At 42.6% G+C, this 20,386-nt stretch overlaps 2 protein-coding genes across 2 annotated transcripts in view; one reads left to right on the top strand and one right to left on the bottom strand.

Annotated features, from left to right (window-relative positions):
* The first annotated feature begins 2,917 nt into the window (after positions 1-2,917).
* dock6 (dedicator of cytokinesis 6) overlaps positions 2,918-20,386 on the top strand; it is a 34,319-nt gene continuing 16,850 nt past the window's right edge. The window contains exons 1-31 of the mRNA XM_084571280.1: positions 2,918-3,168; positions 4,953-5,040; positions 5,961-6,139; positions 6,352-6,420; positions 6,548-6,674; positions 7,087-7,299; positions 8,365-8,450; positions 8,596-8,662; positions 8,925-9,074; positions 9,162-9,242; positions 9,455-9,611; positions 9,757-9,887; positions 10,461-10,554; positions 10,677-10,839; positions 13,483-13,600; positions 14,212-14,282; positions 14,385-14,523; positions 14,634-14,735; positions 14,836-14,922; positions 15,278-15,509; positions 15,714-15,878; positions 16,011-16,183; positions 17,270-17,356; positions 17,753-17,848; positions 17,966-18,106; positions 18,340-18,453; positions 18,555-18,725; positions 19,040-19,179; positions 19,360-19,529; positions 19,643-19,791; positions 20,099-20,281. Of these exons, the coding sequence (XP_084427406.1) occupies positions 3,119-3,168; positions 4,953-5,040; positions 5,961-6,139; positions 6,352-6,420; positions 6,548-6,674; positions 7,087-7,299; positions 8,365-8,450; positions 8,596-8,662; positions 8,925-9,074; positions 9,162-9,242; positions 9,455-9,611; positions 9,757-9,887; positions 10,461-10,554; positions 10,677-10,839; positions 13,483-13,600; positions 14,212-14,282; positions 14,385-14,523; positions 14,634-14,735; positions 14,836-14,922; positions 15,278-15,509; positions 15,714-15,878; positions 16,011-16,183; positions 17,270-17,356; positions 17,753-17,848; positions 17,966-18,106; positions 18,340-18,453; positions 18,555-18,725; positions 19,040-19,179; positions 19,360-19,529; positions 19,643-19,791; positions 20,099-20,281 (3,993 nt within the window). The 5' untranslated portion in view covers positions 2,918-3,118. The remainder of the gene's footprint in view (positions 3,169-4,952; positions 5,041-5,960; positions 6,140-6,351; positions 6,421-6,547; positions 6,675-7,086; positions 7,300-8,364; positions 8,451-8,595; positions 8,663-8,924; positions 9,075-9,161; positions 9,243-9,454; positions 9,612-9,756; positions 9,888-10,460; positions 10,555-10,676; positions 10,840-13,482; positions 13,601-14,211; positions 14,283-14,384; positions 14,524-14,633; positions 14,736-14,835; positions 14,923-15,277; positions 15,510-15,713; positions 15,879-16,010; positions 16,184-17,269; positions 17,357-17,752; positions 17,849-17,965; positions 18,107-18,339; positions 18,454-18,554; positions 18,726-19,039; positions 19,180-19,359; positions 19,530-19,642; positions 19,792-20,098; positions 20,282-20,386) is intronic.
* angptl8 (angiopoietin like 8) lies at positions 11,458-13,217 on the bottom strand (the record flags this gene model as incomplete). The annotated part of the gene is made up of 3 exons (XM_084569992.1): positions 12,350-13,217; positions 11,668-11,865; positions 11,458-11,580 (listed from the first exon to the last, which is right to left on the bottom strand). The coding sequence occupies exons 1-3, from the start codon at positions 12,653-12,655 to the stop codon at positions 11,458-11,460; spliced, it is 627 nt and encodes a 208-aa protein (XP_084426118.1). The 5' UTR covers positions 12,656-13,217.

Raw genomic sequence — 20,386 nt, 5'->3', positions numbered from 1 at the left:
TGCGTGTAATGTAGGCAAAGGAGAAAGTGTGGCTGCTCATACTGTCCTTATGGGCTGCTGATAGAATTCAGCTGATTTGCTTCAGTTCCTTATTGAATAACCACAGAAATACACGTCTGCTCTCTGATTAACTCAGTATACTGTTTCTGTCTGGTGAAGGGCTGACTACAAAGAAAAAAGAAATGTGAATTTGTGGTTTGAAGCAGTTAAGATACTGCGTGATTCTGGACTGATTACCTTTGGCCGGACTGCAGGACGAACATTTGGAGACTTAACAGCTGTCTGGTAGCAGATGTGTCCTGTTGCTGTGCCACACTCTGTCCCCGGAGGGGAAAGGTCAAGACAGGGGTGGAGGTTGAGTCAGGGGTTCTCCTGAAGATGCTACATGTTGATGCTTTGAGAGGAACAAACAAATGAGCATCTGCCCATCCTTTGTATAGGACACCGCTGTGGCATGGAGATTAGAATTAGCATTATTGATTAAAATTTTCAGTCAGGTGTAATTCCTCCATCCAGCTTTAAGAAACTGTAAAATACAGAATTATTATTATTATTATTATTTATCATAAAATAATTATGGACAATTTTTCCATGTGCTTTTTTTTTGTCTTTTTTTAAAAACAGTTCTTTATTTTTGTCTGAGTTTGTTCTTCTATTTAAAGTTTTTACTGCTGCTAGTTCTGGGAGCAGACCCCCTTTAAAAAAAAAAAAAAAAAGAAAAGTGGTTAATGATTTTAATAGGACTCCCTGGTGGGGTGGGATAGAGAGGGGATGTGCCCTGGCCACGGGCGCGTGGCAGTGGAGCAGGTGGATGACGGGCAGCTGAGTAGTGGGCTCCGGGGGGAGGGGGAGGCATCCATTTTGGAGGACTCTTGGGGTTGAGAGAAACCCTGAAAAAAGGCAACCCCATCTGGAACTGAGGTGGGGGCTCTGGTGTGAAAGAGATCTAGTGGGTGGTGTCTGACACTCTCTCTTTTGTTCTTTGGTAACACAGCAGTGATGGTGGTGGTGGTGGTGGTGGTGGGGCTGGGGCTCTCGCTGCCGTGGGGGCTGGGCGCACAAACAATAGTGCCGATCTAGGAACTGAAAGCCTTCGATGAACAGAAAGGCAAGGAAGCAGGCGAGGAAGGTGTGGACAGAAGGAGAAAGCAGGCATGGGTTCAGCCCACTTATGGTAGGTGGGTTTTCAACTAGACAAGGGCGCTGCAATGTCACACAAAAACACAGTATGTCTTCTCAGCAGTTTCACATTGAAATGTTCACGATAAACATTTAGAAATAGATTTCTTCTTGTTCGTTAAATTATACATGCATATGCGGACGCTGAACATATGCTGTGTCTGAGCTGAATGCTGTGAGAGGACTGTTACTTCTTTCAAAAACAAATCAATTATAGGATGCACCATTGTGCTATAAATTCGAATTTGCTCAACCTCCTAGCCGCCAGGAAAGAAGGATTACTTTTGGCATTGTGGTGGAAGCGTGCCTATATAGGGGAGAGATGGAGAATGTGAGCTTCATTTATTTTCATTAGCGGTGTCTACGGGCCAGACTCGTGCCTGCTGCGAGCTCTGATGCAGCTCTGAGTGCCGCTCCATGCATAAACATACATCCCGGAGACGCCTGCCCTTGCTCAGCTACAGCCACGCATAGCCAAGCCTCTGTCATGCAAGGTTAATTTTACCTCCGTCCAGCCTCTCTCTCTCCATTTTTCCACATCTCTCCTATACAATTCATGCCATTCATCAAGCATCTCACAGAGGGCAGTCGAGTACCTGCAGCAGCTCTCCAGGGTGCTGAATAGGACGACTGTGGGTTAGAAGGAGTGAGGAGGGGTTGGCGGTGTTGGGCTGCAGCAGTGAGCGTGGCTATAAAATTTCCTCATAGTGGGCATTGGGCTATGGTGTGATTTTCGGCAGGGTGGGGGAAGATGTAGCCCCGCTGTTTCCATACACTGACAAGTCTTCCGTTAGTGGGAAGCTTTACTAACAATGTAATTTCTCCCTCAAAGAAAACAGGAGGAAGAGACTCTCAAAAATATCTTCCACATTTGCATTGTGAATGTTAAAGCAACCATAGTGTTCCTTCATAGTTGTTTGTTTTAGCCATTAAGATTACATGTATATTCCGGTCACTGCAGATAATAGGCTACAAAATAACGCTGTGGCTATTTCTCATCTCCTTGCAGAGGTCAAATTTTCCCACTGAATCTTAAAACCATCACTGATGAGGCAAGGCTCTTTCTATTCCAGTCATGGTGAACAGCCCCCTCTCCTGGTGAAAACTAGGTATAACACGCTACCGTCCCGTCGAGATTAATTCAGACAGTCTTCTGGATGTTGCTCTTGGGCGTTTTCTAAGAAAATTGTCCTTGTGAACTGTGAAGTGACCAAGAAATAATAATAAAAAATATATACAAAAAAAAAAAAAAAAAGAACACGGTCCTTCCTTATCTGATCTACTGAGTGGCAAGGCTCCGTTAATAAAGTAAATAAATATTGTTTGTGAGAGTAACACGTCGTGTAAAGTCGTTGTCCCACTTCCTAAATTTCATACAGAAATGAAACAGAAGTGAAACCCTAAACTCTGGTGGATATGCGCCATTATGAGGTGGCTCTAAACCGGTCAGGTGAGATTTCTGCGTGAACAGATGGTGGACATAGCACAAATAGGTCAAGCTTGCGTGTATTAACAGTTAGACCGGATGTGAAGAGATGTTTTCACCCTGGGATAACGAAATCAAAAAGTATCAATATATTAATTGGAAAGTAGTTGAAAAAAATACAAAATTACGCGGCGGAATAAATATATAAATACTAATATACTAGCGCTGTAATGCTGAGTATAATTAAATTGATAGTTTGTGAGGGAAGACTGCTGCATTTTATTTTGAAGTTTAACCGGATGTGATATATGTATTATGGTTTACTTGACGGTACATGGTTCAGCTCCCGGCCGCTAGGAGGAACAAGGAGGGATCCCTGCCCGGTCCCAGCGTGGAGAAGGAAACGGTCTGAGAGTCCGCATCCCTACACAAGACGGGACAGAGCCGACGCAAGAGGGGAGAGAAACACTTTCACTTTGACTTCGGGGACTTTCTTTTACATGGGGACAAGAAATGACATCGTCGGCGAGCGAAAGGAGGGCGTTTGCTCATAAAATCAACCGGTGAGACAGCAGCAGAAGTTATTGTTTAACGGCTACCGCCGTGCGTGAGAGTGACCTGCTGGACAGGCGGCACATATAGCCACTATGCTAGGATTTGTAAGGTATTACAAAACGTAAACCGGTTAGAAGAAACACACCTGTACCCTACTACAATGAAAGAAAGGTTTGTGGAAAGCAGTTCGCGTGGTTCCAGGAGGTCTCGGGCACTTTACCGAGTTTAGCAACCTGTTTTTTTAGACGTTATCGTCGCCTAGTAAGAGCATTGTTGTCAACAATCATTGAGCTGCTTGAGTAAACCGCTGCCAGGCTGAGGGCTGCTATTGTGGTGTGTCATTCTGGACTATGAAGACGCAGTAAACATGCGGGAAAACGCTCTGTACGAATAATTTGACACCAAGGGACGTTTGGGTGTTTTTCTGTGTCGTGTGAACGCCTCTTAGCAATATAGTAGCAACCTGTTTCCACATGTTGTAAACTGGTTCTCCCTCTCCACTGAAAGCCTGTGATTGAAGTAGAACTCTGCTGACTGTGTATTAGTACATGAAATAATTGCTGATCGAGTTATAGGAGATTAATGTGTGTCAAACGCCCTGGACAACGACACTGGTGTGTGTGTGTGGGGGAGTATTTGCAGTCAAGTGTCTCCTGATTTACTGCAATAGAAGTTTTTAAAAGTGTGTTGTCTGTACATTTTTTTAACCAAATCACCCAATCCCTTTTCCCAGAAATAAATTTCTGAACGAAAAGCGTTTCTGGACAGCTCCTCCTGATGCACTTGAGAAAACAAAAAGATGTTAGATGCTTGTCATTGAGCTGCAAGTGAGTAGTTTCTTGCTTAAATGAAAACTTAAAGCTTAAACCATCCACCCTGCATCACACGACGAACATGCTGTGGACCACATCCTGAAGAGATATTCTCAGTCTCCCGCCGCATTCCCCGTGTCCAGTCTCCTTAGTGGGACCCAGACCATTGTTCAGTGCCGGATGCAGGAAAGGGTGGGAAAGGGAATTCTGGCTATTGCCTTTGCAGTCAGTAGCTTTCCTTTTCCTGTTTCAATGCAGCTGCAGAAGCAATTCCTACACCGCTAAAGATGTAGCATTAGCTTATGAAGTTTAATATTTGATTTACGAGACGGCTAGGTCATCTTCAGGGAAGCTTAGTTCTATCTTAAAGACGGGAGTGGAGGATGTAGATATTCTCTCTGTTGACAGTCCTTGCGTATTGATTGATGGAAGGAAGGCATGAACATTAGCTTTGCAGTCATGACGGAAATTTTGAAGCCTTTGCAGCTGTGCGTGTGAGAAGCAGATATTTCGTGGTTCTAGAGGAGCAGCTGTGTGCCGTCTCTTTGAGAGGGTTGGTGTTTTTTCCTGCTTTGTCTTTAAGCCTCCCATTTGCCGTTAGTCCATAAAGGCCAGGGACAGAGCTCTGGCTCTGTGCCTGCTTTCTATAGCCAGCTCGCCACCTCTCTGTGAAATCAGCTCGCGTCCCCATTCAAAACAGCTGTGGCCCCTTCACTGCCGCTGAAACCTGAAAACTGTGGAAAAGGTCTATACTGTAGATGGATGTATTGTTTCCCTACTAGAGTGCCAGACGCTGCAGCTGGAAAAAGTAAATTTAAATTATCACTCAGTATTGAGAGCCATGCACCCACGGAAAAGGTCGAATATAATATCTTATTTATCTCGAACACAGTATACATCTCGACAATTAAAAACCATTTCTCAGCTGAATTGTATGTCAATTTTAATTTCCTTCCTAACTAAATCTTTCTGTTGCTCAGGACGGTTGCTGCAGAAGTCAGAAAACAAGTGACCAGAGACTATGGGTCACCTCAGCTGTCCAAGAAACGAGGAGGCGCACACCACCCTGTGAGTCACCCTGTATTTAACATGACAGGAGTTTCAGCTGGTTTTAAGCTCCAGTTAGCGAGGCCAGAAGTGGAGGGGTGTAACTTTATGAAGTGGTAGTAGTTTTATAATAGGAAGTTGCACACAAGGTGAGTGTTTATTAGCGTTGACAGATCATGGTTTTGAAACATATACTGTACATGAAACATATATAGCATGTGCTCTTGCTCGGGTTGTCATGTCACGAGGATGTTAGTGTGATTATTTTACTAGTCCAGCAGAAATGAATCCTCTGTGCGCTCCCAACAGACCCAAACCCACATCCGAGCTGCTTATTTTTACAGCAGTCTAGACATGTTCTATGAAGGAGACCATAAGGCAGGCTTGAATAGGTTGTAGGCTAACTTACAATACTCATATTTATAGAAACATTTGAATGTCACAGACAATATTTCACATGCAGCATGCGACTTATAGCACCATTGCAAGATGGCAGGTTGTAGATGACGTTGCACCGAAAAGGAAGAAATGTCACTTTTTTTTTGCACCGAGAACTGAAAGAGAAAGGGAGGCGCTGTTAAGACAGAATATTAATTCTGTTGTGAGTGGACAGGGTGCAGATAGTTTGTGTTTAACTTTTCTGTTTAGTGAGAAATGTGTTCACAGAAACAGAATATCTGTTTTGATGGATTAACAGTACAGTCAAAAGGCTGCTTAATGATTTATAAGACTATTTCCTTTAAATGGTTACCCTTCATTCATTTGTGATGTTTGTTAATGTGTGAATGCCAGAAATCCTATGTTGGTTTGCAGTTACGGCAACCTGTCGCCTCCCTGTACTGCATATTGTAAGTCTTTCTGATCCAGCTGATGGGATTACATTCCGTCACGATGATCATGTCATAGTTGTTGGTACATAATCGTCTGATGTCGTCTGACAGCTGCCCCTGACGGAGGTGGTTGAGCCGGTTGACTTCGAGGAGTATGTGAGCAGTCATGCTCCTGGGGTGGAGCCCGGTCCACTCAGACAGCTAATGGAGTTCCCCCAGGATGACCTGGAGCTCCTCCATCAGGATAAAGAGTGCACTACACTGGAGCCACCACTGCCTGAGGAGGAGGAGTAAGTCCAACAAACTAAACTAATATACATAAAAAGAACTCGTACTCTAAAACAAAAATCTCTCTATGCTCTTTACACTACCTCACACACTGAGGAGTAATGGAGAACAAACATTACTACAGATGAGAACAAAGCTCTTCTTTCTGCGACACTGAATGGTCATAAATATTAAAAGCATGCCATCCTCAATAATTAATGGATTTTTTATGCAGCTCTCTGGATCCCAGAGTGAGAGATGCCTTAGCAGTCTACACAGATGACTGGCTTGTCATTCAACGAAAGTAAGTGATTGCACCTCAATTAACCTACATCTGTATTCCATCTATTGTTTAATAAGCCACAACACTTCCCCCTCTGCTCACGCAATGGACAGTTACATTATAGTGGGACACCTTTTTTCATCGGCAGGTACCAGCGCTACAGCACCACATACACCCCTCACAACTCTGAGCGGCAGAGGGAGCGGCAGCGAGGGCTCGTCAAACAGACATTTGAACTGGATGAGGCCGCTGCTGCTGAGCGCCAGGATGACCAGGTAGCTGTTTGTGATGTTCAAAGAACTAGAGTGGCCATTCAGTCAATTTATGTTCATTAAACGCACTGTATGGTTGCCAGGAGTAAAACTTTAAAAGCCATCATGCTTCTGAAACTTCGATCATTTAATGCCTTGATGGAGATGGAGAGAAGGGCCATCCATTTAGGTGTGTGACTCAATATGGCAGTGTAAAGGCAGTGTGAGTTGTATTCTGGTCCGTGAGTTAATAATATAGAGAATGAGTAATGGATAAGTGAATATACCTCATCCATTATCCCCAGCACATTCGCCGTATGAATCATATTAAATTGGTAATAAGGTAATGGGATCTGTAGCATACTGCTTAGAACACATCTTTTCCTAGAAGAAAAAAAAAAAACATGATCTCACCTCTCGGTCTTGTGCGGTTCAGGATGACGCAAAGCGGCGGTCAGTTAGCATTGATGAGACTCCGCGGGGCAGCTGGGCCTCCAGCATCTTTGACCTGAAGAACTCCTCCCCAGACGCTCTCCTGCCGTCTGTGCTGGAACGAACAGCTGCAGAGGATATGGACCGTCGCAATACCGAGGCACGCTCGCAGGGGCGCCACAGTGACCTGCTTGGCCTGTACCCTCCCCCCGATGAGGTTTGTGTTAAACCAGCCTTGATCTGCCTCTGACTATATTTAAAATATAGAAAACATGTGATTTTGTCATGCATACATATTCTTCTCAACCTTTTCTCACGAGTTGACATTAAATAAAGCTGTTTATTAGACTGTGTTCAGTTAATGAAGGGGTTTCCATAGCATTTTGACCTCAACCACAGTCAGTAGACATTACATTTTTATTTGCTTAGTATTAGGTCTAATCAATAGTAATATTAAGTCTTAACACTGACACTGACATTTACATAGAAGCAACCATAATGTTGATGTTTCCGTTTGCAGGAATAACTACTGGGGCTTAACTAGAGATTTACTTTATCTGTTAATCTAAAAACTGAAGTGACTATGCTGAATCACTTTGTTGCTGAACCAGTAGCTTTTTATTGAAGCCCCTCTTACTGGTGACTAAGAGCAGCGTTGTCAGCTGTGCAGTGACTCAGCCTTTTAGACAGCCTTACTGTATGTGCTTAAGGGTTTTTTTTTAAACTGAACTAAACACAAAAGATTAGTTTGGCTGCAACAGTAATGTGTTCACTTACTTTCATGCATATTAAAGCGCATGCGACTCCTTAGTGTAGTGAAACAGACAAATCTTAGAACTAAAGGAGATTCACGATTTCAACTTCTAGGCTTAACTGAGTAAAAAAGTAAAGCATATGAAAAGTAAAATGTCTTCAATAGAAATTCAAAAGAATGATGCAGTACAGTTAACAGCTCTAATCACCCGGATTGATTGCGACGTCCTGATAGAAATTACTCCTCCAAACTGCGACCAGAAGAGCACTCTGATACTACGTGTAGCCGCCACTTGTCCATCTCAGAGGAACATTATTGAATGTTCCGATAAACTGAATGTCGATAATGTGTGCAATTCTAGCCACTTCAAGGGAACTGTTTGCTTTTCTTTCCTCAATGTTCTCATTTTCTCGCTCTGTCCTTCTTTCTTTACGCCTGTGCACACATCATGGTTTCTCGGCCGCCACGTTGCCATGACATCTGTGTAAATGTTATGCTGGTGTGTGCCTTTGTTTTTCTGTGTGGCAGGATGAAGCAGTGGAGAGATGCTCTCTTCCTGAAGTGCCCAAGGAACATTGTGGCCAGAGGATCATGGTCAAGTGTCTGTCTCTCAAGTGAGGAACTTTTGGAATATAACCTCTGACATTTATGGCTTCATACTCTGATCATCATTGTTATTATTATCAATAATATTATTATTAAAAATTCTCCAGTGCACTGTATATTTGACAACCATTTTACATTTTGTGTGTCTCTCAGGTTTGAAATAGAAATTGAGCCAATATTTGGAACACTCGCCCTCTATGACGTCAAGGAAAAGAAAAAGGTAATCATGTTTTTATTCCATTTGATTATTTTTTATTTGCTCTAATGAATATTCTTTTAGTGACTTTCAGTCTGTAAAATCACTTACGTAATGCTGAGCTCATACTTGACTAATTTAATTTCCGTTGCCTCAAAAAGGCCTAAGTGGTCTTGCGGTTTAGATCACTGAGTCAAAACTGAATTAAAATCGCTCAATGTGCTTTTCCATTATCATCTTTCCTTCTCTTCCTTCTTTTGTTTCCCGCTTATCTGTCCTCCAACAGATCTCGGAGAATTTCTACTTTGACTTAAACTCGGATCAGATGAAAGGACTCCTTAAAGCCCACACACCTCACGTAGCCATATCCACGTTGGCCCGTTCTGCCATCTTCTCCATCACATACCCTTCTGCTGATATCTTCTTGGTCATTAAGGTGCCAAGAAATAGTTCAATTATTATTACATGATAAATAATCATCTTTATTAATGTGTTAACAGTCATGTCCATGTTTGTATTTCAGCTCGAAAAAATCCTCCAGCAAGGAGACATTGGTGAATGCTGTGAACCCTACATGGTCATGAAAGAATCCGATTCCTCCAAGGTAATGGAGCCAAAACTGTCGCAATGCTCGGTGTTGCATTCGGCGTACACGTGGGACCTTTTTACTGTCTAGTCACAAATTTACACAATTCTGTCTGGGTAGCTGCAATATTTACCATTCTTTCTGGCAGGCCAAATCAGTTACCTATTGCATATATTTTTGGCCTTTCAGTATTCTTTGCTCTATATTTGTCTTTTCTTGTTCCATTGCAGCACAAGGAGAAGCTGGAGAAGCTGCGTCTTCAGGCAGAGCAGTCATGCAGTCGCCTTGGCCGCTTTCGCATGCCCTTTGCCTGGACGGCCATTCACCTTCTCAACATCGTCAGCAGTGTGGGAGGTCTGGATCGGTCCGACCCAGACTCTGACTCTGGTACTTATGCCTCTAAACATCGTCCTCAGCTCCATGCATTTCACACATAATGTCACATGTGCACGATAACAGAACTCCCCTATTCCCAGCACACATACAGTATGTGCATATCTCTGTAATATTGTATGGTTTGTCTCTCCGATAGAACGAAAGGGCCATGGAACGTGGAATGAGAGAAAGAAGAAGGGGATTGAGCGAATGAGTGTTGGGGACGACATGTGTAACTTTGCCACCTTCCGTCCAGCAACGCTTACTGTCACCAATTTCTTCAAACAGGTCAGACTCTCTCTAGCGGTCTTTGTGTCTGTGAGTCATTTAGTAGTAAATGCTGCAGCAATTACCTGTCATAAAGGGGTTCAGTTACCTACAATTCTACATTTAAAGTTTAGTTTTCACCATTACAGCGAATCCTACAATAATGGCAAAAAGTGAGACACAACACGGTACCAAATTGGTAAAAATTAAAATAAAGCGAGGGTTGGCTTTTTAATTACACCGCATGTAACAAAAGAAAAAAACAAAAATCTGTTGGGATAAAACTGGCTGTTCAATTTATTAAAATAAAAAAGTATGGGCATGTGTTGGAAAGACACCTCATCTTTCTTGCTGTGAACACATGAGTCAAGGATATTTCTTTATCACGGTTCTATTACATAATACATGTGCTAGAACGCTGCAGAAACGTGCCACTGGTCACTGTAGTTGCTTTATTTGTTTTAGTAGCAACAAATCCAGCGATCGAACTTGCTGCGTGCTGGACATGTTCTACGTGACAATCATATGAGCTGACTGATGGAATAATATCATTTATTTATAACAACTTGCGTTTTTCTGTTTGTATATACCAAGGAGGGGGATAGATTGAGTGATGAGGACCTCTACAAGTATCTTGCAGACATGCGCAGGCCATCCTCTGTTCTGCGACGACTCAGGCCTGTCACAGGTAAACATGACACGCTCAAGATATTTGTGTCAAATTGTCTGGCTTAACGTGTAGTGCTTTATGAGGCTCACGGGGTTTCTGCTTTGTTGTGTGACCATGATTATTTTGTCCCCCCCCCCCAGCCCAGCTGAAGATTGACATTTCTCCAGCTCCGGACTCGCCCCATTACTGTTTGTCGCCAGAGCTGCTTCACGTGAAGCCTTATCCGGACCTGCGTGTTCGCCCAACCAAAGAGGTCCTGGAGTTCCCTGCTCGCTACGTGTACATGCCACACACCACCTACAGGTGAGCATTTGCCTATTTGGACAGAAACCGTATGTTGACCTATGGATATTTACACAGTCGTAGCACGTATTGGCCACTGTGTATGTGTGTTCGATAATTGATTTTTAACAGAGTCAGATTCTTTTCTGCCTTCAGTTCAGTGTACATGTTAAGCACAGAGGACAATGAATTTCAAACGGAAACAGATTTTACTGATCTCAGTACATAATATATAAAAACAAAAATAAGCAATAAAACTTCTATATAAAATCTGTTGTTACAGTAAGACAAGATACTTTTTGTGAACATACAATCTTTCATAATTTAACTTTAATAAGAATGGTTCTCTTAAAAAAACAAGGTCACAAACACTGAAGAAAAAAAAACTAAAAAAATGTGAGCCATAATAACAAAGACTAAGACATAAGACTACTAGCAAAAATAGTTCCTGGTCGTATGGTGGCTCTGTAGCACGCATAGCCGGGGTGGAAGGGAGTGCATTGATGATAAGGAGTTGAGATCTTCTGTCATTCTGGGCAGTGGTGAATCTATGTCATTGCTTCGCTCTGGAATAAGGAAGTGAAATGGCAATTAGAATAAATAAAAACATCAAAAGCTTAAAACATCGTAGGTTTGGAGCTAGTAATTTACCAGTCTCTGCAGTTTGGAGAGCTCCTCATCCTGAGTCTCAATATTCTCTTTGTGGAACTGGGTCAAATGCTGTAAACCTTGCAAGACGTTAGAGTGCTCCTCTGCTCTCTCCTAAAAAACAGGAATAAAATTCAACTTATTTACTTTGTCAGGTAACTGTTGAACCGAAAAAACAAAACAAAAACAAACAAATGCAACAAGGCTGCTGTAACAATGAGACAGACCTTGAAGTTGTGAGTTCCTTACCTGCAGCTCCTTGATGCTGGTGGGTACAGAGTTGTTGATATACATCTCCAGCCATTTCACTTTTGTCCTCAGCTCCACGTCTTCCTTCTCCATGTTGGTCAGCCAGTCTTTAGTTATACTGGTCTGGGCCTGTTGCTTGGCCATCTGGTCCTATCAAAAGAGCATCTGCCCATGTTAATCTCCTCCAACAACAACAGTCCCAGTTTGGCTGCCAGCTGCCTACACTAGAAAGTTCATGCAGCTTTATACCACGCTTACAAGCCTCCTTATATGAAAAAATATGATTTATCCATATGCACCAGGAATAAAAAAAATAAATCAAGACAATTATAAGAAAAAATAAAAAAAATGGTGCCCACGAGTGTTTTTGTGTTGGTTTTATATTGACATAGCATAGGAGTTGTGTTTTTTGGAAATTGTAATGTCTGCTCAGCTCTCTATCATGTTCTCTGACTTTGAAGGTACAATCTGATTAGGATTTCAGATACTCGACATATAGCATCTGTTTTCCTCTACTCATGCACGTTTTACCAAGATCTCAATTTGATTGTAATTCTGAGTCTCCCTTGTAATTACACGACCATTCATCTTCACATGGGAAATCTGTTGTTTACATATTTCTGTGTTCTCTTACCTGCAGAAACTGTACTGCGTCTTTTATCTGTCTCTCCACCGCTGCAGCCTGCTCAGTCTCCTTCCCCAGCTTTTGGAGAGTCCCCTCGTGGCTCTTTAAAGACTGCTTGATTTTTTCTATCTTTGCCTCAGTGGTTTGATAAACATAGTTAAGGGAGTCGCTGAACTGTATGACACCAAACATGAGCACGTTGACTTCTTCCTGTGCTGAAGCCTTGTCTTCCATCTTGCCGGTCTTCCTTATGGGGCCTGCATGGGTTGCTGTTAAAGCCCCAGCCACACAAAGCAGACACAGGCTCCAGATCATTTTGATAATAATTGTTTCTTACTCAGAAACAGTTTCTTACTCAGGTTGTTCAAAAGTTTGTGTTTTCTCTCCCAGGCGTTTAGCCAGTTCAGGAAAATAAAAGTTGGTTTGATATGTAAACTCACAAGGTAAAACTGAAAGCTATAGAAAGCTTTAGTTTTTCTGTCGCACTCCCACAGCCACTGACTGATGAATCTGAAGGGCGGCTGGTCGGCTTATATTGGATGTGTACATGCAATACCATAGTAAAACATTAGCTCAGATGTGGTTCCGTCACAGGTCTTGTCCATGGCCTTAGTCTCAGTGACCTTCCCTGGAAGTTTAACCCCTGAGATACAAATTTTGTCATTTAGGTCACAAAAACATATGGCTTACACAACAATGTATGTTACACACATGTTTGGTGCAGAAAACATAATGCTCAACAATGAGCAGGATGGTAATCTGTGCAGTAAATGCTATTTATAGTTCCTCTAAAAATGTTCAACCCTGGTACATTTGCGCAACTTAACCGGTGGATAAAATCAGCTGTTTCAAAAGATGGACCACAGTTACCTCTAATGTTTATCTTGGACGGGGGTTGAGGTCACCAAGTAAATCCTTTACGAGGTCACGCTCTTCCCATGTGCAAATGTGTCACGCATTATCTTGCCTTTTTCTAAGAATAAGACTATTTTTGAAAATTGAAAGGAATGATGTGATGTTGTTGATAAGTGTTGACAATATAACAGGAGTGAGAAATCATAAAAGGTTTCTACATGGCTTTACTGGTTTATTTTTAATTCTGTTATTCTCTCCTTCTTTTCCTTGCATTATTTGCCTCTCAGGAACCTGCTCTACGTTTACCCACAAAGCCTGAACTTCAGCAGTCGTCAGGGCTCAGTGAGGAACATTGCTGTTAAGGTTCAGTTCATGGCAGGAGAGGATCCCAGTCAAGCTTTGCCTGTGAGTTACAGTCGGGGACGTAATGTTCCCAGCAGAATAAAATCCCAGCCACAAAGAACAGCTTGAGGCAGTGAAACACTATATAGTATGAACATCAAAGGAGAATTATTTTTTTTTTTTGAACAGCAATGGAAGAAAAATGTAGTTATTTAGTGAGCTGTACCATATCTGTCCTTTGATATCTCTATCTTTATTTTAGTTTATTTGATATGACACTGTACCGCTTCTTCTAAAAGTAATATGCCACAAAAATCTGTTTTGAGCACGAAACTGAACTGAACTGAGCTAACGTCATTCCAATAGTCACAAATTCATTTCAGAAAGAGTCCAAAGACAGCTCTCAAACTGCTCATCCATTGTCATTGTTGTAGTATCAGTTTAAAATAATTGTCCAGTCATGTAAGCTCTCTTGTGCAAAAGCAGTTATTAAAAGTTCATAAGAAATGGGCCTGTAAACAATTAAATGAATGATATGACTTATACAACGTGCATTAATGTCTGCAGAGTTTTGTATATAGACCTGAAAGCGAGATTGATGACGCAGTGATGGTTGTGTTGTCAAAACAAGGCCCTTCACAAGTCTGCCTATTATATTCTTCCGTTTTAAACAGGTCATCTTTGGAAAGTCAAGTTCTTCTGAGTTCATGAAAGATGCGTATACTCCTGTCATCTACCATAACAAGTAAGGCTCAAATACCCTTTGACTTTCAGCTTCAGTCTGTCCAACTTTTCCATTTTTTCACATTGTCTTTCATGAAAATTGTGTTTGACTCTTGCTCGCAAGGTCCCCTGAGTTTTATGAGGAGATGAAGATGAAGATTCCTGCCAATCTGACAGACAACCACCATCTGCTGTTCACCTTCTACCACATCAGTTGCCAACCCAAACAGAACACTCCTCTTGAAACCCCTGTGGGCTACACTGTGAGTAAACGTCTTGAGCTGGTTCACATTTAATACTCTCACCCACTCCATAGCTCTTTTTATTGTCTTGCCATCTGTAAGAGATCGTGTGTGTTTCCTTCTGCCTGCAGTGGATTCCTCTGATGCAGCATGGCCGACTACGCACTGGCTCCTTCAGTCTGCCCGTCTCAGTGGAAAAGCCTCCTCCTAGCTACTCTGTGCTCACCCCTGACGTGAGTGTGCTTAAAGAGATCAGAGAATATCAGTTTGCCTGCCATCACCTGTTCTTTTGTCGTGTGAATGTTAAATGAGTTGAATGTCTCTCTGTGGCAGGTTCAGCTCCCAGGCATGAAGTGGGTGGATAATCACAAAGGAGTGTTCAGTGTTGAGGTGACAGCGGCCTCCTCAGTTCACACTCAGGTACACAGATATGCTTTTTATGCTGAGCGTTCTGCTTTTCACAGAAAAGAGTTTCCTCCCACCTGCAAAATCCCCAGTTGATTTTAGTTTAGTGTAAATGAGAGAGCACCAGTGATCAGAATAATCAACATCAGCATTCATTATTTTACTCAGTGTGAATATAAATGGTTATAGTGGTTCCATGGGAATAAAGTGGAACTTATATTAGTGACAACTTTTAATACATATATTGGGAGCTTAATCCTTGCATTAGAACTGCCCTGGAATTTCAAGTATGGAATCTGTCAGATTTAAATTCAGCTGGTACTGGTACTTATGCATTACATAACTGTATACCTTGTGGTTGCCCCTCTAGGATCCCTACCTGGACAAATTCTTCACTCTGGTGTATGTTCTGGAAGAGTACTCCTTCCCTTTCCGTCTTAAGGACGTCATTATAACTGAGGCGAACATGGAGGGGGAGCTGAAGGCCAGCATGGTTGCGCTGAGGGGGGCTCTGCTGGACACCTGTGTCAGGTTTTTGCATCAGCTGCTCAACAAACTCATTCAGCTCATCGTGTACCCTCCAGTGATTGCGGGACAAATCGGTGAGCGGCCCGTATGGGCTATTTTCCAGTTCTGCTTTGGGAGATTTGAAATAGCATTTTAGAAACATGGCTAAAAGTCTCTTAATCTGAATAGGTAGTATGATTATTAATAATTGCAGTTCAAGATGATTTGGGGAAAAGTTTTATTTATTTTAGTTTTAAACTGTGCCTCATGTCATGTCACTGTCACTCTTTTATCTACAGTGAACCTGGGTCGTGCCGCCTTTGAAGCAATGGCTTTGTTAGTCAACCAGATGCACAAAAACCTGGAGGGGAACCAAGACCAGCATGGCCGCAACAGCCTGCTGGCATCCTACATCCATTACTGCTTTCGCCTGCCTACCGCTGAACCTACAGTGCCCTCGACAGGTGAGCCACCAGACTGAACTCTACAACTGGTGTATAAAAAGCAGCACAAACGGTCTTTCTCTGGGCCACATTTTTGGATGTATGTCTGCTTATTTGCCCACATGTCTGTCCCTTACATCTCCATGAATATAGCTGGCACCCAGCCCTATGAAATGCCTATGCAGTATGCTACCTTATCAAGGGCAACGGCCCGACCTAGCAGCCTGCACCTGTCCCGTTCCAAGAGTATTAGCAACTCCAACCCCGACTTGGCTAGCACGCCAATTTCTCCTGACGAAGAGGTCCAAAGGATCATAGGGAGTAAGGTGAGTTGCACTGTCAAAAGCTTTTTAGAGATCTTGAAATCATAAAATTTCTTTATCTACTTGTGTTTTGTTTCAAATGTTTTTAGTAAGGCTAATATTTAAATTGTTGCTGTTAAATAAATGATATCCTGAATGTAGCTGTAGTCAACACGACATGATCAACTTTGTATTTTTTTTATTTATTTTTTTTATTTATAACCCTTGTGCCACATTTTTGATTTCTGTTTAGCCAATATCACTTTTTTATTTTTGTAATAACAGTGTCTCGACTCTTCACAGCAGATTCAGTGATCTTAGATTGACTGTGAACTCTGTGCCAATAGCTATCACATTGCTTAGTCAACAATGGTGTTATGCTTTGTGCCTCTATTCCCTGTTTCACGCAGTACATTCAGTGCTTCGTCCTCCCCTCCCCTGCTTTTTTCTTCCTCACTTCCTCGTGTTCTTTATTTTTGTTTCTTCCTGATTTTCTCCTTCAGATAATCTTGTATGGTAATTACCCTCCCTTAACTCACTGTGCCCTTGCCTCCTTGCCACACTATGTTTGTGTGTGTGTGTTTTGTGTGTGTGTGTTCGGTGGCTTATGGCAGGGCATTGACCGCTCCCACTCCTGGGTAAACTCTGCTTATGCCCCTGGGGGCTCAAGATGTGTGCTACGCCGGAACCCCAACTCCAGCTGTGAGCTCAAGCAGGTGCCAAATCCTTTCACCTCCTCCTTACTTTCACCTCCTCCACCTCCATGCTGCACCGCTTCTGATCAACTCTCTGGGGTCATTTCTCACCTCCGTTCTCATGGGTTGTATCTGTATGTCTGCCTCTAACTCTGCTAGCCTCATCCTCGCTGTCACACCTTTCTGTCTATGACAACGCCTTGTCCATCCTTCCAGATACATTCCCTGTCCGCTACCTAACAGGCCATACATCTGAGCGACACCAGCTCGGCCTGGGGTTTGTTAGATTTCTAACCAGCTTTGCACTCATCAGAGTTCATAGAAAGTTCTCTGGCCGCCCACCCTTTTCCATTCATCCATTTTCACATCACTTTGTCCTCATCTTTGTGTTCACCTCACCATCACTCCATGTCAGGCAAGCGACCGCAGCTGCAATCGCATGTCTGCATTTCTGGACAGCGTGGCCTTGTTTTCAGTTCCCACAAGGCAGATTTCTAAGAAGGTAAAACTAAAAGTGACATTCATCCTGACAAACTAACACATTTTGAGGTCTGAACATTCAGCGACTTTCAGTTTCATTAACATTCATCATCATTTATGACATTTTAATAAGTGTGTCTATATATGAGGAGGTGAGACAATTTTCTTAACATAACAGTTTAGTAGAGGATTTTATTATTTAAAGTAATCTATGACTTAATCTATGGCAGAGTTACTGACTAAAGTGTTTATTTTCTGCTACTGATGTTTAACCCTCAAAAACATAATAAAGACTATGTTTTTGTAATTTTGTATCTAGCATCTAAATAACATTCAGACTCAATAGCAATAGCTCATCTAGTTTCTGAAAGGTTTCGTCATGGAAGCTAAAACATGCTCTATGTTGGTTCATATCTAGCTCCTCCACGAGGAGCTGGCATTACAGTGGGTGGTCAGCACCAGTACAGTAAGGGAAGCAGCACTGCAGCAGGCTTGGTTTTTCTTCCAGCTGATGGTAAGTATGTTTTTGTAAATGTCTAATGATACACACGTATTGACGCAAATGCTATTATAGCAGGAGAGGCAACATTTTTATTGATACTCAGTGCTTTTTATTCACCCCAACCTATAGACAAAAAGCATGGCCCATCACTTATTCCTGAACTCGAAATTGGACGTCCCCAGGCGTCAGCGTTTCCCAGACCGCTTTGTAGATGACATCGCTGCCCTTGTGTGTGCCGTCAGTGCAGACATTGCCGGTCGTTACCACAAGGTACAGAGTTCTCACACCACATTCAATCCAGATGTTTATTTTGAGTACCGTGTTGATCGATAAAAAAAAGGACAGATGCTTCTCAAATAGGACTTTGCCTTATCTCTTACCCAGTGCTTGAGCTTTATTAGTTTATTCCAACTAATATAATTTATCTAATGTATCATATACTGGATGCCATCTGTCTTTCTAATGCTCATCCTCTTTCTCTCATATGAATGTCTGTCTCTTAGGATGTGGAGCTTGTGGAGAGGTTAAACAGCAGTCTGGCCTTCTTCCTAAATGACCTGCTGTCTCTCATGGACCGGGGATTTGTTTTCAACCTCATCCGCACCTACTACAAACAGGTTCCCACTGCTCTACTCCCATTTTATTCTTGAATCTTCCAATGCTTCCACTCAGACGATCATGTCTTTTTACTGTCTTCTACAAACTTTGCATTAAACAGATTGCCAACAAGCTTCATACAGCACAAAATCCCAGCTCCCTGAATGCTCTGAGGATGGACTTTACACGTATTGTCTGCAGCCATGAGCATTATGTCATCTTGAACTTGCCCTGCTCAACTCTGAGCCCTCCAGCCTCACCCTCCCCTTCTACGTCTTCCACCACCTCACAGGTACTGGAGCAGGCTGGAGAAATGCAATGCAACTGATTCATTTTAGTTCATTATGTTAGGGTGCATATATGGAAAAGAAAGATGTATTGAGATACAGCTAATTTCCCATCTGCTCTCTCCATGTAAGTAAACACAAAAAAACTAACCCAGCTAATAGAATTTTTTAGTTGCAGTTAAATACTAAATTCACCATACATGCACAATACCCAAAACTATACAGTGTATAAAAGTCCACTACAGTGTATCATTGCACATCATTAACTGAAACCTTTTTTACATTATATTTTCTTAACTGCATCATCTTGTATCCACAGAGTTCAGCATTTTCCAGCATGGTGCAAGACCAGGGTGTAGCCACCATGTTTGAGCTCTCCGTCCCTTTTCGCCAGCAGCATTTCCTGTCTGGCCTGTTGCTTACTGAGCTGTCTCTCATTCTTGATCCTGACGGTGAAGGGTGGGTTCTGAGTTATATATACTGCATGTACACAGATCTTTCAAGGCTTTTGTTGAATTTCTACATAGATTTGAGTCACACTAAATCTTTAGCATAAAATACACTGTAGCTTATACATATGTATGTATGTGTTCACTCAGAAATTCACCAATGGCTGATAAACGATTTAATTACCCACAGGGTGTTCTTCCTTCATAAAAAGGCCATAAGTGCAGTTCACTCCCTGCTGTGTAGCCATGATGCAGACCCTCGCTACAGGGACCCTCAGGTCAGAGCCCACATTGCCCAGCTCTACCTGCCCCTCATCCTCATCGTCATGGAGACGTCGCATCACCTCCACGACTTCTCTGGTCAGCAGTGCACCATGTGCAACCCACTAATTCTGTACTCCGCCTCCTCAAGATTCTTTTGTTGTGTTTCCAGCGTTGTTGTGCCTCAGAGTGCTTTTCTTATTTCGTTGTAGACTCCTCGCCTGCGCGGGTCCGCCATGCCTCCGCCCACACTGACGATGCTGACCCAGACAGCAACACTATCAGTCAGTCTGTTGCCATGGCAATTGCCGGCTCCCCTTTGCCGCATGCCAAAGCCAACGCATTTGCACTGCCCACAGTGGTAAGTAAAAGCTGCAAGGGTCAGACTGTTCCCCGGGGCCGTACAGACTGACAGGTCACAGACCGGCCTTTGTGTGGGAGTCTGCTGTCTCATTTTGACAAATGATCCCTCCGCACAAACACTCATTTAAAAAAACGTTTGCATTTTTCCCCATGTTGCTTTTTTTTTTTCAAAGTACAACTGTTCTTTTTAGCCTGTAGGTGGCTCTGTGTCCATTTTCTTTTTAACTTTATCCAAACAGCCATTTTGTTCTGTACTGTGGCAGATCACTAGATTGTCACTGAGTTTGTGTGTTTGTCTTCAACAGGCTGGGCGCCAGTCCAGCTTTCTGTCTGCCGAGTGCAGCCGAACTCTGCTGGTGTGTTTCTTGTGGGTGCTGAAAAATGCAGATGAAGCTCTCCTGGAGCGCTGGGTGTCTGATCTGTCTGTACTTCAGATCAATCGCTTGCTAGATCTGCTGCATCTCTGTGTCTCCTGCTTTGAATACAAGGTAAAATTACCTGACACTACTATGGAAGTGTTGTGCCACTGATACTCCATTATGCAATGTCAGGCTGGTAACCAATTCAATTTTCAAAAATAATATGTCATTTAG

Source organism: Chelon labrosus (genome assembly GCF_963514085.1).
Source record: "Chelon labrosus genome assembly, chromosome: 21".
Classification (NCBI taxonomy): domain Eukaryota; kingdom Metazoa; phylum Chordata; class Actinopteri; order Mugiliformes; family Mugilidae; genus Chelon; species Chelon labrosus.
This window is presented reverse-complemented; position numbering and strand designations above follow the sequence as displayed.